General features: G+C 39.3%; 1 protein-coding gene across 2 annotated transcripts in view; it reads right to left on the reverse strand.

The window, feature by feature from the left end:
* The window catches only part of LOC108549362 (GTP-binding protein RAD), a 76,669-nt gene that overhangs the window by 24,561 nt on the left and 35,011 nt on the right, over window positions 1-17,097 (reverse strand). For both annotated transcript variants that reach the window (XM_017902716.1, XM_017902715.1), the window contains one exon: window positions 869-1,084. In XM_017902716.1, coding sequence (XP_017758205.1) covers window positions 869-1,084 — 216 coding nt within the window. The remainder of the gene's footprint in view (window positions 1-868; window positions 1,085-17,097) is intronic.

Raw genomic sequence — 17,097 nt, forward strand, 5'->3', positions numbered from 1 at the left:
TGGAAGGAAGGATCGATGAAAGTGGCGGGTAAAATGGAGGAAGGTCGGGAAAAGGGGAGATACCAGGGCTGGAAAACGGAAGGATAGAACAATGAGGAATTTCTGGGAAGGTTAATTATCTTCCTATGGTTCGGAAGAGTTGCTGGAAGACTCGTTTCCGGTCACGGTTCGGGGTTGATGAGGAAGGTGGAGAAAAGGGTGGAAAAGAGCGTTTGGGTTCTCGTTGCTCGTGCATCGTGTTGCGACACGAGTGTGTGCTTCCTTGGGAATAAAATCCGACATTTTGATCGGTGTGGATAACGTTTTAAATTTCGAGGGAGAAGAGCTTGTTTGAATAATAGCGGCGAGTGAGTTATGGCAGTTTCGGAACGAAGCGAAAATATTTCAACTATAAAAATGAATATTCCGGTAATGGAATTAAATTCGAAGCTATTCGAAGGATTTTTAAAATAAAGTATAAATATCGATTAAAATAATATTAAACAAATTGCGGTTTATGAAGTACTCCTCTCGCTGTAAAAACTAACCCGGGAAAAAATATCGGATGCCTATAAAATATTTTAAATAATAAATGAATGTTTTACTGCTCGTACATTCGTACCGTGGCTAATAAAAAGCAGAGGCAGAAAGGATAGGGAACATCTTCGTTCCTTGGGACTAAATAAAAGTTACGTTGCCTCGAATAAAGTTATAAATCTCGTCATTCGAGCTACCCCAAAAATTCCTCGTCACTCTCATTTACTTTTATCAACGCAATCTGGTTCGCTCTCGTCGAGTCGTCCAGTATTTCAGCCTCTTGTGTTAAACACGGCTCGCGTGCTTTACGAGCAGCGGATACGAGATCCCCGAAAAACACGGTGTCTCTTACCTCTCTGTCTGTCATACGCGTTTATACAGTCGCTGGTCATAAATTGGCTGATCAGGGCGGTTTTTCCGACACCCCTCGCACCCAGAATCGCCACCGTGTACGAGGTGATCTCTTTCGCTGGAACAGCATTCTTCTCCTCGCTTTCGGGGTCCGCGGGTGCCAGAGAGTTCGACCTCGATCTTCGTCTTCTGAAGGAGTCGCCCCTGTTGACGAGACCTGCGACAGAAAGAGTACAAAATAAGGTTAGTCGAGAGAAATTGCAGGAAAAGTTCCTGGAAAATATAAAGATGATTTATTATGAAATAAAAATTAAGAAGGAAACTAAAAGATTCAAAAATATTCATCTCCAATATCGATTATTGGGAAGAAATTATGGAATAATAGAAATCGATGGAGAAAATTTTTGGAAGGGCTATCTGCCAAAATTGTGTATGAAGATATCGAAAATTTATAAATTTAATAAATTTCATTTTTAATATAGAGTAAGTCTAACAAATAGACTATAAAAATATTGATTATGTATTGTTTAAGGAATTATCATTAAGGAATTATTATTAAGAGAAGAATTATCGTGGATTCACTGGAGAATTGCGCGATTGAAAGTTTACCGAAGAAAGGAAAGAACTTATCTGAAATGAATAAAATTGCTGGAGTGAGGCTAACGAGCAAATGCGCAATCTGGAAAGGCAGAATGGAATTTTAACACTTTTCCCACTCTCAGGAACGAAGACAATTAAATGATTCCCTTCGGGATCGCGCTTGGAAAGCAAGAATTAAATTACATCAAAGAGATAAAAGCATTCCAGGAATTAGCATTTATGCGAATCGATACTACAAGAATACCTCCAGGTATTCGACAACCCCTTCGTTGTTTTCCTAACTGTAAAAGGAATACCATTTAATGAATCTTCGTCTTTCAAAGAACTCATTCATTAACAGCTGTCTAATTAAATCTTGTGGACCGAAATATATGATATCCGCTAATGGATATTGAACAAGCAGACAAAACATTTCATTCCAGTTGTCATTCTCGTATTGAGTCGTTTCTTAAATTTCAAGTTAAGAATTAAATACTTCGGCAATTCTAATCCCACATAAAATACGGAAATAATATAATTTATCAGAATTCCCTAAAATCTTCGATAAAGAATATATTCATTTTATCTACATATTATTTATCAATTTTAATCGTTTACGTTATATTAACATTTATAAATAGATATTATCAATGCAAATTTACATAAAATCATCGTAAACTTCTATAATGTATATTATTTTTTAAACCTAAATTTATTACATATATTATTTGCATATTATTCGTCTGAAACGATAACATTAATAGCGATGTTTAAATTTTTAAACATTCATGGAGCGTTATAAGGAAAGACGAATAGCTAGCTAGAAGTATTCGATGGAACATAAATATCGATTTCGTGGAAATCATCGAAATTCGTACTATGTACGTTGTTTTGTGACTTGTAATGAAAAAAGAGAAAGAGAAAAATAAGAAGAAAACGCGGAGCAAGTAAATAAATAAGAAGCTCCTCGTTTACGTTCAAAGCTCGAAATACCATTAAATATTCATGAGGTTATTGGTTTATCGAGTGAAACGGAATTCGTTCTTCCGTTTATTTGTAAATAAATGAAATGATAAAAATACATGATTCCCGACGCAGATTTTTGGGTCACGGCCATTCGCGTGTGCTGCGAAAAAATTCAAGGAAATAGATACAGATTCGCGTATTTCTCTCGATTTTTCTTTGTCTCGAAATTATAACAGATCCTATCATCCTTCCCGAGTAATTACATTTTATAATGGAATTATTTTAACGTTCCATCGACTGCGCACATACACTAGCAATTATCGAGAAAATTCATTGGGATCGAATATGACCCAAAAAATGAAATTTTATTACACAGCCTTGACTATTTTAAGAACTGGACTATTTTTCATATATAGTGATTTGGATTCTTAAATAGAAGACCTAGATTTCACTTTGTTGCTTCGTTTCTATTTAGCCGCGTGTCTCGTGGTAACTTTTTGGATATGTCTTAATTTCTGTCGACCATGTATTCGCGAATTTGATCAAAATTTAATATAAATTCTATTTAACAGAATTAACACAGTCTCTTAAACATCGAATAAACATGGTTGCCCTGGACCATTCTAAACTGAACAACCTGTTATACAGAACCACAGATGGAACGAAAAATTGAAACGCATGAAACGAGAAAGGGAAGTAAAAATGTAGCAGAGATGAAAAGGTTAATTACAAAAAATCGTGACGAGTAGTGGAGTAAATAATTAAACTTTTCGCTGAAATCGCGTTGAAAAATGGCTGAGAAATGGGAGAAAGTACGCTTGAAAGGGAACAATATGCATGGTAGCCAGCAATACGCAAATTGGATTGCGAACGTCCATGACGAATGGACACACTGAAATTAAACGGAACGTCGCCTTCAGCTGCATCAGTCGTCTGATGACTGACTGAACCAGTCGTCGAATAAGTCTGACTTAATTGCGGGATAAATTCGAAGCTGTCCACACGCGACGACACACTCGGCTCGTACGTGAGAATTTGCTACGTCTTAGTATTGTACACACGTTCGTCCTTAAATTATGAAATTACGTGAAAAATAATCACGATATACGATGAGATCGAGAGAAATTCATTAAGAGAACATTACAATGTTATTTCTAATTCATCGATTGGGTATTTAAGGAACAATGACATTTACATACGTTATGTTTTACGTAAAATTTTGAAAACATCTTATGACCGTTTTTAAAATTTTCGTTAAAAATTCCGCATTTAACATTATCGTCTTGATTACACAGTTACATGTACTTAATCAATTTTACAAACTTTCGCTTCTTTTTCATTCAACGGACATTTAATTCATCATAAAACTCGAATAAGAGCCGGAGTGAAAAAGTGACTGTAAAATATAAAGTAAATACGAAGTACAGAGTAAAATCCGAGTATAAAGAGGACAAAAAGCGTAATCTCTCGCCTGGCTGGCAGTTTTGCCGAATTATAGCGGAATTTCGAGCGGCACCTGTTGAAAATGGGTACATCGAACATTTAACGACGAAGGAATTGCTCGTAATTGAATAGAGGCTGTCGTCGGCACAGAAGCGTTACGAAGTAAAAGTCGATATCCACGTGTGGTCCTGCGAAATGCGCAGTTACAGGATTTCAGCGCAGAAACGGTCGGTCGATATGCGTAGAGATTCGCTAATAATATTGCAACGTCGTTGAATCGGTTTGCGTGCGTCTCGGATTGACAAGGAAATTAACGAGATGGGACGTCCACGGGAACGTAAAAGTCAGCCGACGTTTCATTCCGATGAAATATGAAATCCCGATTTAATCATCGTTGTATTAAAAATTACCGTTTATTCCTTTACTCGTCCGAAGAGTCTCGGCTGTTGAATCCGAATCTCTTGGGTAACAAATATCGATAATGATTTGGAAATATCGGTAAACTTATATCATTGTGTGCCATGTGTCTGGAGAATTTGTATGCGCAAATTTGTAATAATATTTTAAGACTATTGAATATTTTATAATAAATGATCTTCATACTCTTTGAGGTTATATTTTTGCCAATATGGTCTGGATAAGTTCCCTGAGAAAATTATTTATATGATAAGTTTCGATGGAGTTATTAGCGTAGAATATTAATAACAGAATGATCCGTGAAAACTAACGAGTCAAATTCGCTTAATTCGATGTTATATATACTAGTGATAATAATATACAGGATTATCATATAAACTTTGAAATTGGATTCTTGGTACATATCGAATAACAGAACCGTGATTTCTGATAATCCACTCTGTAATCGATGCAAGCATGTTCTAAAGATCATTATTCAAAAATATATTTGGAAATTTAATGAAGTGTATATCTAACTTCGCCTACAATATCATGCGAGACTCGTGGTAAGAAAATCGGGTCAAACATGGGTCTCACGGGTGAGAGACGTGGTTTGTAGACAGGTCCCAATGAAAACATCACGGTTGTGTTGTAACCTGCTTGTTGAGAATTTCTGCCGATTTTTTAAGTTACTATGACTCGTGCCAGCGGCAAAGTTTTGAAAAATTCGAAAATTAAACACATACAGATACGGCACCTACTAAATAATTTCCACGCATCTCGTATAAGAAAGTGCTCATTTTTCTAGGCTTTTTCAACGGTCTCGTTATCGAAACGAGACAATGCCAATTATCCTGGAGATTTCTGGCACGTGTGACTCTCATTAAAGTATACGCGTTTCACGAGAAAATAGCAGCATTAATCCCAGGCTGATAGTTATAGCCTAGTTAGACAGAATTTGCATCACGCTGTATGTATCGACGGGTTTGCTCGCGATAATGACTTATTGGGAACATGGTTTGTACACAGCGAGTGCACAGAACACCATGAAACAGACTTCTGTGGAAACAGAAAAGTAGGTTAAACCAATCTAACCTGTAGAAAAAATACCTACTTTAAATTACGCTTTCCTTAAAAATTGAAAAATGAAATCCAGACGCCATCGAGTTTAAAAATTTAAAAGCTCGATAATTTAATAATCCGAGAATTTCTCGAGTACTCGCGATTAAAATGCACGTAAAAATTTCGCCATCTAAAAATCGAGAATGACGAATTTTCCGATCTCTTTCTCCATTTTCGAGCGAACGCGATGGAATATATAGATTCTCGTTTTCAAGGTGTTGTGGAGAGCCGGGAATGTAAATGGAAGCACAGAAAGAGCGATGAGTAGTTTCTTAGGTAGTTTACTGAATTTTGCACACGTTCTGCTCGAGCCTGTTGAGGGAAAGTACTTCCACAACAGCTTCAGCTTGATGTCTAGCACTCTCTTGGGTTTACAACGCGATCAATCGCAGTTAGAAAACGTAGACGTTGTTTAAATTTCACGCTTTGGACGCTAACAATCCCTCGAAATTTCTTTCACAGATAGAAAATCTAAATTAAATGGAGGACAAAATTTTTTAAACTTCCAACTTAATTAGAGTCGAATAGAATTTATCTTCCTCATCGACCAACGTATACAGAATGAAATAAATAATTTTTGCGGAATAAATGTCGGATATTTTTATTCTCCAGCAATGCATGTACCGCATTATATTTAATAAATCGACGACCGTCAAAAGCTTTGTTAAAATTTCCTGTGTCACCGTTAACTTTGGTTACGCGCAATTATTACAGCACGCACGCGATAAAACCGTAATTATTTTTCCAAGTTGATATATATTTAAATAACGTCGCAGATTGTCGCGGAAAAATAAAAGGTTACGCAAAATTGCAAACGTCGTTATCCGGGAAACGACCAAAAAATGAGATTCCCCGTTTTCAGTTGCCGACATATATCATACCCAAACGAGAATCCTCGTTGGCAGTCGCCGATGTATCATACCAAAACTCTCGTACAATACCATTAATTATAAAATAATAATAAATAGAAATCACGCGTCGAAATAAATCACCGATCCCTGTATTATACACACCACAAATAACGTTCTGGTATAATATATTAAAATACAAGCGTGGAAATTAATCTGGACTCGATAAATCTTCGCTCGATCTCCATATACGAGTCAAAGCTTGAAAATTAATCTTGACTCGGTAAATTTTCGCTTAATCCCAATGAACTCAAAGCTTAAGGACGAACCCTAGCTCGGAAAACCACCCCCATCACGCGCCGATGCGTCATCCGGAACGGTTCAAACGCATTTCACCGGCACGATCTTAAATTTCAACTTGAATTAAGCCGACCTACAGTCGACGGCAGGCTAACAAGCTCATCTTGCGCTCCACTTAAAGCTGGAACAGAGTCCGCCTTAGGACAAGTTCCAATACTGTCCCCGGACTACTCACAGACACCTTGCCTCACCTCGCCGAATGTTTGCGAAGGAATCATCCTCTGAATGGCAGCCGGTAAAGCGTTAATGGATTCTCGAAAGTGACGCCGTCGACATCGGGTGTAATCTACAGACGAATCGACTACGAAATCCGTGGCGGAAATAACCGCGATCAAAAGGCCAGAGGGTAAACGCGTTGGTCGACCACGTTAACGCTCGCTAATGCGTTTACGTCGCGCTTCGAATCGCGACTTTTCGCGAAATCTGCACGCAAGTGCCGACTGATCGGCCGGAAATGGTGTAACATTGCTGAAAAGTGTGGAGAGCAGAGGAAAAGGAGCTGTTCCGAAGGGGAATGGTTGACTGCTGATTGTTTGGATCCTTGATGGAATTGGATGGAATATTGGAATAAAAAGTTGAAAGGATTCTTTTACCTGGATTGAGAGACGATTGATCGTTGGTTGAGAGAAAATGAAGTACCAATGTTGGAAGACAATTAGTGAGACAGAAAGTAGAGAGAATCCTTGTTAGAATCATTGGTGATCTTGGATATCGAATGTTTATTGTATTATTAAGTTCGAAAGATTGCAACCTTTCACTTGCTGTGGTCTCTGGTCTCACCTTTAAATTGGGAGATTTAAAGAAAAGAGTGGAAAGTAGGATACGAAGTTGGCCGTATGAATCTTTCATCGACTGAACTACTGAACTTTCGAGCAGTAATTTGTAGTGATTGCACCCTCTCGTGGAAGCAAAAGAAAACAGGGTAATATTATAGAAAAATTTAAAGAAGAGGAAGGAATTGGATCGTAGATGGAACGAAGCGTTGGTTGAATCCCTGATGCTCTTAACAGTCGAGCATTCGAACTTTAATTTGGAATAGTCGCGTCTTCCCTGAGATCTGTGCGTCGATCCTCTCTTGATCAAAAGGAAATAGTTGGTGCAGAATCGAAGAGGAAGGTAAAGAGGAATATGATCGAAGGTGGCTGAAGAGCTAACTGAATCCCAGATGGTCTTGACTGGTGAGCATCTGAACGTTAATTTGGAGTGTAAGGGGAAATTTTCCTGAGGGATTACTCGTGTTCTCTGCTAACGCAACTTCCGCCAAACTTGCGTTTGACGTCCTGTTTATCTTTCCGCTTGGTAGATAAGCTTTGTCTATGTGACACACGGTGGTCCTAAGCTTGCCACTAATAATATTGCCAAATTTGAAGCTTCAAGCTTGGTAATCACTACTGTTTACTTCATAGAATTGGTTGTTCTACTTTGCAATAAACTCACCACTCTTCTTTTTGAAACAGTGTAATACTTCAGCTTTCATCCGAATTCGAAACAAAATATTTTTTACGTACTTTTTAATTTCTTTATATTCCCTTTGCGTATTACGTTTGTACGATCTCTGATGATATGAAATATGAATAATTATATAATAATTATGGAATATATCTTTCCTCCAATGTAATTAATTAAATCACCGTTAATTTGGCATAGAAATTTTTAATGAAGGCACATTAAATATAACTATTTCAAATATATACTATAATTCGCCATGGATCACAATTGAAAGAATATTTTCTCATGACATCCAATCAAGTTTGATACTGAATCAACCATGGCCAAAATAACAACCTTTAAACTTTCTTTTAAAATACGTTCTTTAAAATTAAAATTTGATTAAAAATTCCGTACTCAACGTCACGTTTGATACTTATTATTCCATTTTCCCTAAGGTCCTTCTTTCATTTTTGCATCCACCAGTTATTTGTCATGGTAGGATTAGTATGAAGTACTACCTACACGTTACCGTGAAACTACCACGAAACTAGTATCAACTTCAGCCCATCCAAGTAGATCCGTCTGCAAAATTAACGCATTCGTCGGCGAACTCGGCTGGTATCGGTGCAGTATGGAGTATTGCATTAATGCAAGTACGATAAAGTCGATGCGTCTCTGTCGGAGTGGGTGTCCGCGACACGTTTGGAACAACAGGCGTTCTGTTTAACGGCTGAGAATACCGATATCCGTCGTCGGCTTTGTCCTGTCCGCGCAAAACTCAAACGGACGTGCGCTACTTGTGGGTGCTCGAATCGACGAGGCACGAAGAATCGATCTAGTGGAGACAACTGGGTGCCTGGACTACGGGACAATCCGGTTTCTGGCCTGGTTTTTGCCCAGAACTCGATGACACTTGAGCAAAAGTTGCGCAGTGGCAACAGGTCGGTTCGAAAATTAGATCTTAATCGATTTTCACGAACTCGTTTCACATTTAAACTCTGCATTTAAATAGTTTCCTATCGATGGAGAAGCTAGGTAGCCGTGAAATAATTTCTTTATTACCTGTTTCATTTTATTTATTTATTTTACCAATTTGTAATTTAGATTCGTAATAAAATTTGGAGCGAAAGATACTATACTTGCTATGTTGAATACAGTCTTTCCAAACTATTAGGTATACCTTCCAAAACGATAAAATTTCCGAGCATCCATTGTAACGACAAAGCAACTGAACCCGGGACTAAAAGCAAAGCTGAGACAGGACAATGTAAAATTGAAAACCTAATCAGCAGGCAGGGACGAAAGAGAAATCCTCTGGCTTCAAAATGTCACGAAGGTTCTTCCTTTCATGTTGAACACGGAACAAGTATAATCAAAGTCCTCCACATCGAGAAACGCTGGCAATCGCGGTTAAATATTCCGCTACGTTGAACTGCAACGCAGTTCCTGTCGACCACGTCCTCCTAATTCGTGTAGTTTAATTGCGAAAATTCAGCATCTCGAACCATCGTCGCTCGATCCTTGATAGATCCTTGAGAGTAATAGCGTATCTACCTGGGACACCAATTTCCAACCTCCTGTTAGACAGGCTACGCGTGATTTCAGTGAACGTTTCTGGTAATCATCTCGCGAAACCGTGTAAACAGAAATGTGTCGGAAACGATCCCGATGCTACATTTGATCTATCACAGAATCCATCGTTATTTCTGACCAAATGACGACTAAGTGAACACCGAACGAGTTCTGGATGAGCGTCATCTCGTCACCTGGCACGAGAGTAACAGAATTTTGTCAAGCGAACGAAGAGTGTTTGGAACGGATCAATAGGCGTGCGGATGAAGATGCGAAAGAGGGTGTTTGATATTACAGAGTGCGTGTCTTGTCATAGCCCGAGTGTCTTTTAGTAATAGCTGCATCGAGAGAAAAAGACTGGGGAACGAAGAGAGTGGGAGCTGCCTGCGAAAGGATAAATACTCGTGGAAAATGCGTGCAAAAGCTCTCTGAGAATTCAAAGTCCACAGCGAGGATTCGAGCAGCATGAAATTACCGTTGTTTTATTCCGGATTCCGCGTATCAAAGCCCGACTGAAACCTAGCATATGCACAGACAGGAACGCCTTTCATACGAGTGTAAAACTACACCGCGATTCTCCTAGAAAAATGTTCATCCCGAAAGAAACAGCGAAAAGCTGAAGGATGGGAACACAGTTTGATCGTCAAAGCTGGGTTGGTAGATTTTAGTTATCGCGAACGAGTTATAGGTTGGCGAGTCCTCGAAGAAGGAAACTGGGGAACAAAATTGGCGAGAAATCTCGCGAACCCGATGACTGGGAGAGGGGGAACGGTCCATAAAGGAAAATACAGGTGCACGGATTTGGCCATCGAATAGGTGAAGCAGCGTCTATTAATACACGTTTAAACGTTCGAACGATCCACGAAGCCTGCCAAATTGCTCTAAGCGCGCCACGCGTAATCACAATGCGTTTGAAAAGCGTTCACCGCGATCGCAAACTCGACAGGAAGCTGTAAAAGGATTAATCTTCAGCCAGACGACTATCTCGCCGGCATTTTATTTTCCAACGTTCTTCCTCCTCGATGTGCGCGCGTCTGCGATTGCGTGTACCTTTTTTAATTTCTTTTTTTGCTTCCTCTGTAACGCGACACGTGATTGAAATACGAAATACGTCAACGACGAATTCCCCGAGCGGAAAACGATCGACGAATTGATAAACGGACGAGCTTGTCGGAATTATAAATATTACAGTCGTGAAATAGCTAGTGAAATTGATAAAAGAGCAAGTAAAAGTGGTTCTAATGTAATTGTCAGGGTTGTGCGCGAAGGGATACGAAGTACGATAAATCTGACGATAAATGAAACGTTTGCTTTGAGCTTGTTGGTCGTGAAAGATTTTTCACTGATCAACGATTCCAATAAAAATCCTTTGGAATTGGCAAGAATTTTAGGAAAAATTCCTAGAAATAATTGAGAAGGTGAACGATGTTACTAACTATGTTTGTGAAGATAGAGGTAATACTTTGACAGAGATGAAGAAGTGTAGGAACGCTAGGGTTTGAGAGTGAATGCAAAGGAACATTTGGGCCTACCTATCCCTAACTTAATGGGCAATAAACAGCAGCCTAGGGTTCAGGCTAAATGTTTAGAGTGACGTCTGGAGTGCACATGGAAAAGACGAGTGACCGTGTGCAAGGATCGGATAAACGGGATATTTATGACTGTATCGAATATAAGTGAAGAGCGAAAGGTTTCTGAGTGTTTAGGATACGTGACCCACGGAGAGTAAGAATATGAGAAATGCGTGATTGAGAAAGAGAACATGAGTATGAAAGAAGACAGAGTGTATGATTTAAATGAGAGTACAAGGGATGTCCTAAGACAGTCCTTTACGGAGTTTGAAGAAGAGTTGATGTGAGAGTGTCAGTTGTGTGATGATATCAGTCATTAGTCTAGTCTTTTAGTTTGTAATTTACTACTAAGTTTCTTTAGCTCGTAATAAATAATATATTGGAATAAACCAACATCTTCTATTCCTTATATTTGTCAATCAAAAATATTCCTACAGAAGAATGCTACGATATCTTTCTTAGATACTGATTTAAATACTGTTTCTCCAAATACCGATTTTCTAGAGGCTGCTTCTAGAAATTCATCAAATTTTAGACTGCTCTAACCAGTCTCCCGAGTTTAGATTGCCTCTAGGCGAGTATCTCGAGTTCTGGCAGACTCCAGCCAAGTCTGGTTAGTTTTGACTATCACGCAGCTCCACGAACCTTGCACATCTCGTAGCAAATATCTCGCCAATGGTAGCTATATGCAGGTTTCATGACCCCGAAATAGACCAAGTCAAGATCCGCGAGTTCAAGGTGGTACAAGATGCACGTCAAACACAATTTACCACTCTTCTCGTATTATTTCATCCCTCTCGCCTCTTCAACGTCAGAATATTAAAGTCGCGAATTAATTGCTTGTTAGACTAGAGGCAAAACACTTGCTTTTCTTCTGACCTCTACCGTTCTGACATTTGAGTAATTACACAGGTCAAAGGCCAAAGCGATTAATTCCACTCCTGGATTGTTTTTAAATTTCTGTTATTAACTCGATCGATGCTTAAAGCAAATTTCTGCTCTTTGCTTCTGTAGATTAATCGATTTGGCAAACGAGTGACTCGTTTAAGAGCTTATTGAAAGCTAGCTACTTAATAAACTCTAGACAAAATTAATGCGAAGTACATCTCATCTTTGATCCCTTTCTTCTTCCCTCTAAATTAAATCTGACACCTCAGGCACAAGCTGGCTACGTTAGTAGACTCCAGACAGACCATGTTCTACTTTACTTCTCTTTTCCTCGAAGTCAAACCAAATAAACTGACCAAAACCTAAACCATAAACGAAATCGGATTCGCATAGATAGGACACTGCCACGAATTTAGAGGATACCTGCACCAACACCCCAGTGTCTTAACTCTGCCATCGAAAAAGAGATCAAAATCTTGGCGTTGAAGTTTCTAAATTTGTTTATCCTTGTCCTCCTTAAAATCTCTAGAAGAAGCACTCGCTACGTACGTCCACGATGCCGCATCATTGAGGCAGTTTCTGGGGTTTTTCCCTCAAAGCCGGTCAGCCTACAGAGCCACCCTCTCACGGCCTTTTAATTGCATCTGATCTTTTAAGTGCTTCTCTTTCGTAGACGAAGCGCTCGCGATCGAGCTGCTATAGAACGCGGTTTTCCTAGGTCGACAATCCGCTAAAGCGACGTCGTCATCGTGCCGGAACGAAGCCAGGAGTGGATCGGTGAGATATGCAAATTATTAATAAGGCATTCGCGCGACGGACCGCTAATACGGAAAAGCAGCTTCGGGATCAAACGGGGAGGTTTCCGTGTCAAATTTTAGGGCAAATACGGACCTGTAAACGCGACACACGTGGTACGGGGCTGTAGTTTCTGGCAAAAGGGTGGTCTCGCGTTTTTCGCCCTTTGTGCGGCTCAGAATACTCGATATCGAACGGTATTTTTTTTCCTTTTCTCTTCTCTCTTTTTTCGGCCCGAATTTTAGGCACACGTTGCTATCGATGGTGTACTAGATTCTGGCGAGCAGGTTAAATAGTTGATTCTTCGATTTATCCGTGGTACACGATAAACTTTTTTCGGCCCGAATTTTAGGCACACGTTGCTATCGATGATGTACTAGATTCTGGCGAGCAGGTTAAATAGTTGATTCTTCGATTTATCCGTGGTACACGATAATTAGCGATTTAGTGGAAGATCAGCGAATTTTAGGTATATCTGGGTTGTTTGAAATTTTTAGTTCATTTCGGATTGGAATTATTTGTGTAATTAACCCCTTCGCTTGCAATATCGTGTGAAACTCCTGGTAGGGAAATCGGACGGAACATGAGTCATGGATGAGGGCTGTGGTTTGTAGATAGGGCTGAATGTAAACATCACGGGTCAGGCTCGTGGTTAATATTCGCCGATGTCTTTCTGGCTCAGTTACGTGTTATTCTTCGACCTGTTCGGACGAGATTGCTGTTGACTATGACACACATCCTTTACCAACTTAAATAGTAAAGCAAGGGCTTTTACATTAAATATAATGCATTTAGACAATGGTAATTATTGAAGTTATGTGATGGAAATAAATAAGTGTAATTGGTTTTGATAAATTTGTGGATAAATTTTGAATTGTTGGGTTAGATGGTGTGATATTGGGAGTATTTAATTCTTTCGCCCTCAATATCGTGTAAGACTCGTGGTAAGAAATCGGACCCTTTATAGAAGGGCCCAACGTAAACAGCAAGGACCAGGCTCGTGGTTAATTTTCGCCTATGTTTTTCTGTTTCAGTAATGCGTCATTCTTGAAATCACTCAATGTGTGATCGACCTTGTTGTTAATTATGGCACACCCCATCCCAACTTAAACGGTAAGGAAAGGGTTTAAGACAGGTTTTACAAAATTTAGATATTTTTACAGCCCATTGCTCGATAACGATCCAAGCTACGCAACAGCGACTTTTTGGTGCAATATCCTCGTGTATCTACGTGTTCACCAATTAGAATTGCTGATTCGGTCTTGTTTATCGGTGTAATAGTACCGTTATTGCTGGAATCCATCGCAATTCGTGTTTCACGTTTGTTTTCTGCGATGTACGCAGATAGAAATTTGGAATTGAAATTTTTCCAAGCGCTTTTAGTATAATTGTTAACGCTTCCACATAGGCGTGTTTATGCCACAACATTTTCCACCGGGTTTGAAAGCTTCCCAGATCCCTGAAAGCTTTCTTCCTCGACGAATACTTCGCAATAAATGTCTCAGTCGCGGACAACAGCTTTATTGGATAAGATTTGACCACTAACGCTTTTCTGGCTAGCAGAGTAACGAAATTTCGGTTACTGTTTTAGAAAAATACGATAAAATTCTTTATTATAAAAACGACGAATACCAGTTACGGAAAATATAATGAAAGTAAGTTACAGAATGAAAAGGAATTATACGATCCTCGGAAGTTGAAATTTTTGCGAATTTTTTGAAAGAGGAAAACAAAATCACGGAAACTTGCATGTACCGTAAAAGTAACAAAGAAACGGAAAACATTTAACCACGAGATAGAGCTAACGTAAATCACAGAATTAAAAATGGTACGTGGTTTCGGAGAATTAAAATTTCCTTTGCCATTTTAAAAGCGTAATCCTCGGAAGGAGACGATGAAGAAAGGCGATAGAAAGTGGAACTGAAGTAAATTACGAAATTGAAAAATGACACGGTGTTTTAAAGTTAACTTCAGGGAGAGATCGACCTCGCGATACAGTGACCCGAGTTAATGTCTCGAAGTTAATTTCAAGCTGGCTGGAAATGTGCCACGAAAGGCGGTAGCGATCCAGCGAAGATCGGGCCGAGACGAAAGTTTTCACGCTCTATTTTCTCTTCATTCTCTTATCGCGATATTCGAACTATAAATTAGCGCTAAGTACGGAAAGGGCACGAAGAAAGTTTTGTTTTACATCGCTGGATCTAACGTCAGACCATGACACGGTGCAACGTGTATCGCGATGACGAGCGATACCATTGCCTCCACTGGTAAATATTCTTATATCGTGGCAATATTTCCGTGAGCACTTTTCATAACAAGCCAGTCATTCTGTCGATTCAAATCGGCGCCCCATTTCTCCGTTACGATTTATATTTTCTCCCCGCAAACCGGAATTCTCCCAACCACCGTCAATTTACATTTCCATTATTCCGCGATAAAACATTAAAACTGAGATTTACATTTCGCGAAACAATGCGAAACATTGATATTCGAGCAACGTCGCTCTTGGAAACGTTAAAACGCGATTTCGCGAAATTAAACGCAGTAAGATATCCGATTAAAGAGGGAAAATACAGAAAAAAGCGAGCGATGAAAAATAAAGCTGTCAATTTTAATTCCTATCTTATTTAAATTTTAATTATATTTTTTTATTCTATTAATTTTATTTATTTCAGAGGAAATGCATTATTATTCATTCTTCGATCACCTTTTTGGGTTTGGGAAAATTATTCGAAGCTTCTGAACAAATATAATAATAAAACCATGTGTTAGTTTTGTCTCCGGATGTTAAACTCTGTTAACATGTATCATTTTTATCTCTAAATATTGTTTTCTCTCGTTCTGAGTCCCAGAAATACGTAATATCATTCATCGAGTAATGAAACATTTAAAAATCATCACAGTAAGCGATTAAAAATATAATTCTGGCTATGATAGACCTAAAATCGAAATATCCCATACATAAATATTTCCATATGCACGCATGCCTGTATAAAATAAAACTAGCTCGTACGAAATAAAAGGAAAAATTGTATTCCAAAAATATAACATTTGTAATATCGTTAATCCAATCGAAAGGGGAGCGCACTGGAGACACGGTGTATGCAGAATGATTAAACACACGTTCCGAAAATGCACGGGTATAATTCGATTACGCGAGGAGCTCGCGGCACCTCGTCAACGAAATTGCATTTTGAGAAGCAACTGGCATTTGTTCCACTATGACTACAGCCGTGTAATGCACGTGGCGTGTCTATAAGCTCATGCAGTAACAGATATGTTACATAACGAGTCGGACGAGTCCTCGAGGCTACGTACACCGAGGATCGAACGCACAAACGATAGCTCGACGTGAATGATGGTAAAGACCGCTTCTATGGGGAGTAAATAGGTTCGATATCGAGTAGCCGAACAGTGGAATTTAATTTTTCCTAACGACGTTAACGATCGCGCGAGAGGGAACCAAAGCTAACTGTCCAGTGTTCCGATCTACCTGTCGCGAATTGCGAACTGTATTTATTTCGGGAATAATCGCGAAAAAGTGTCACGAGCGAAACGTTGACCAGGATCGCTGTTGGGAAGTGAATTAAAAACAGACCAAAAACGAATTATACTACTCTGTGAGTCGCTACCCTGCAATTCGACCTTTTGCCATCGGACCAACGCATAAAGGAGCGCTGGGTAGGAACCAGGCTTTGTTTAAAGAAAATAAGCAATTTATGTAGTGTCTCAGGCTTAAGGACCTGTTCGAGATTTTCTCGCAAGTCCTCGATGAGTCCTCGATCCCCATAAATAAAAGTTCCCTATACCACTTAAGTATCCCCGTCTAAGACAGGGCCTGCTAGAAAGCCTTAACAGACGAAATCACTAGCAGGCCCAGGACGAGACGCATCTCTTCATTGCGTCCTCCTATCTGCTATCTAACATGCAAGGCAGTCATCAGAATACTGTATCATAGTCGGCAACACTATAAGAACCACAAGAGCACCATAACCTTCGTGGGATCCTACAGACCCTAAGCGGAAAAGGGTCCTACAAGAGAAAGGAAGCAAGAGCGAGTGGACAAGACGAGAAACGAACAGTCTACTGATGGGTCTGTAATATTTTCGGCAACCAAAGAGGTGAGGGGATTTTTGAAAGGAAAAATCAGTGAAAGCCCGAGACAATTCTCTCAAAGAGAGAATGTTTTGTGCATCTTGGTACCGAGAAGTCAGAGGAAGTCATTAGGACAATTATTTACAGTCGAATTCTTTGTATAA

This window comes from Eufriesea mexicana, unplaced genomic scaffold (genome assembly GCF_001483705.2).
Source record: "Eufriesea mexicana isolate 0111107269 unplaced genomic scaffold, ASM148370v2 scaffold1902, whole genome shotgun sequence".
NCBI lineage: Eukaryota > Metazoa > Arthropoda > Insecta > Hymenoptera > Apidae > Eufriesea > Eufriesea mexicana.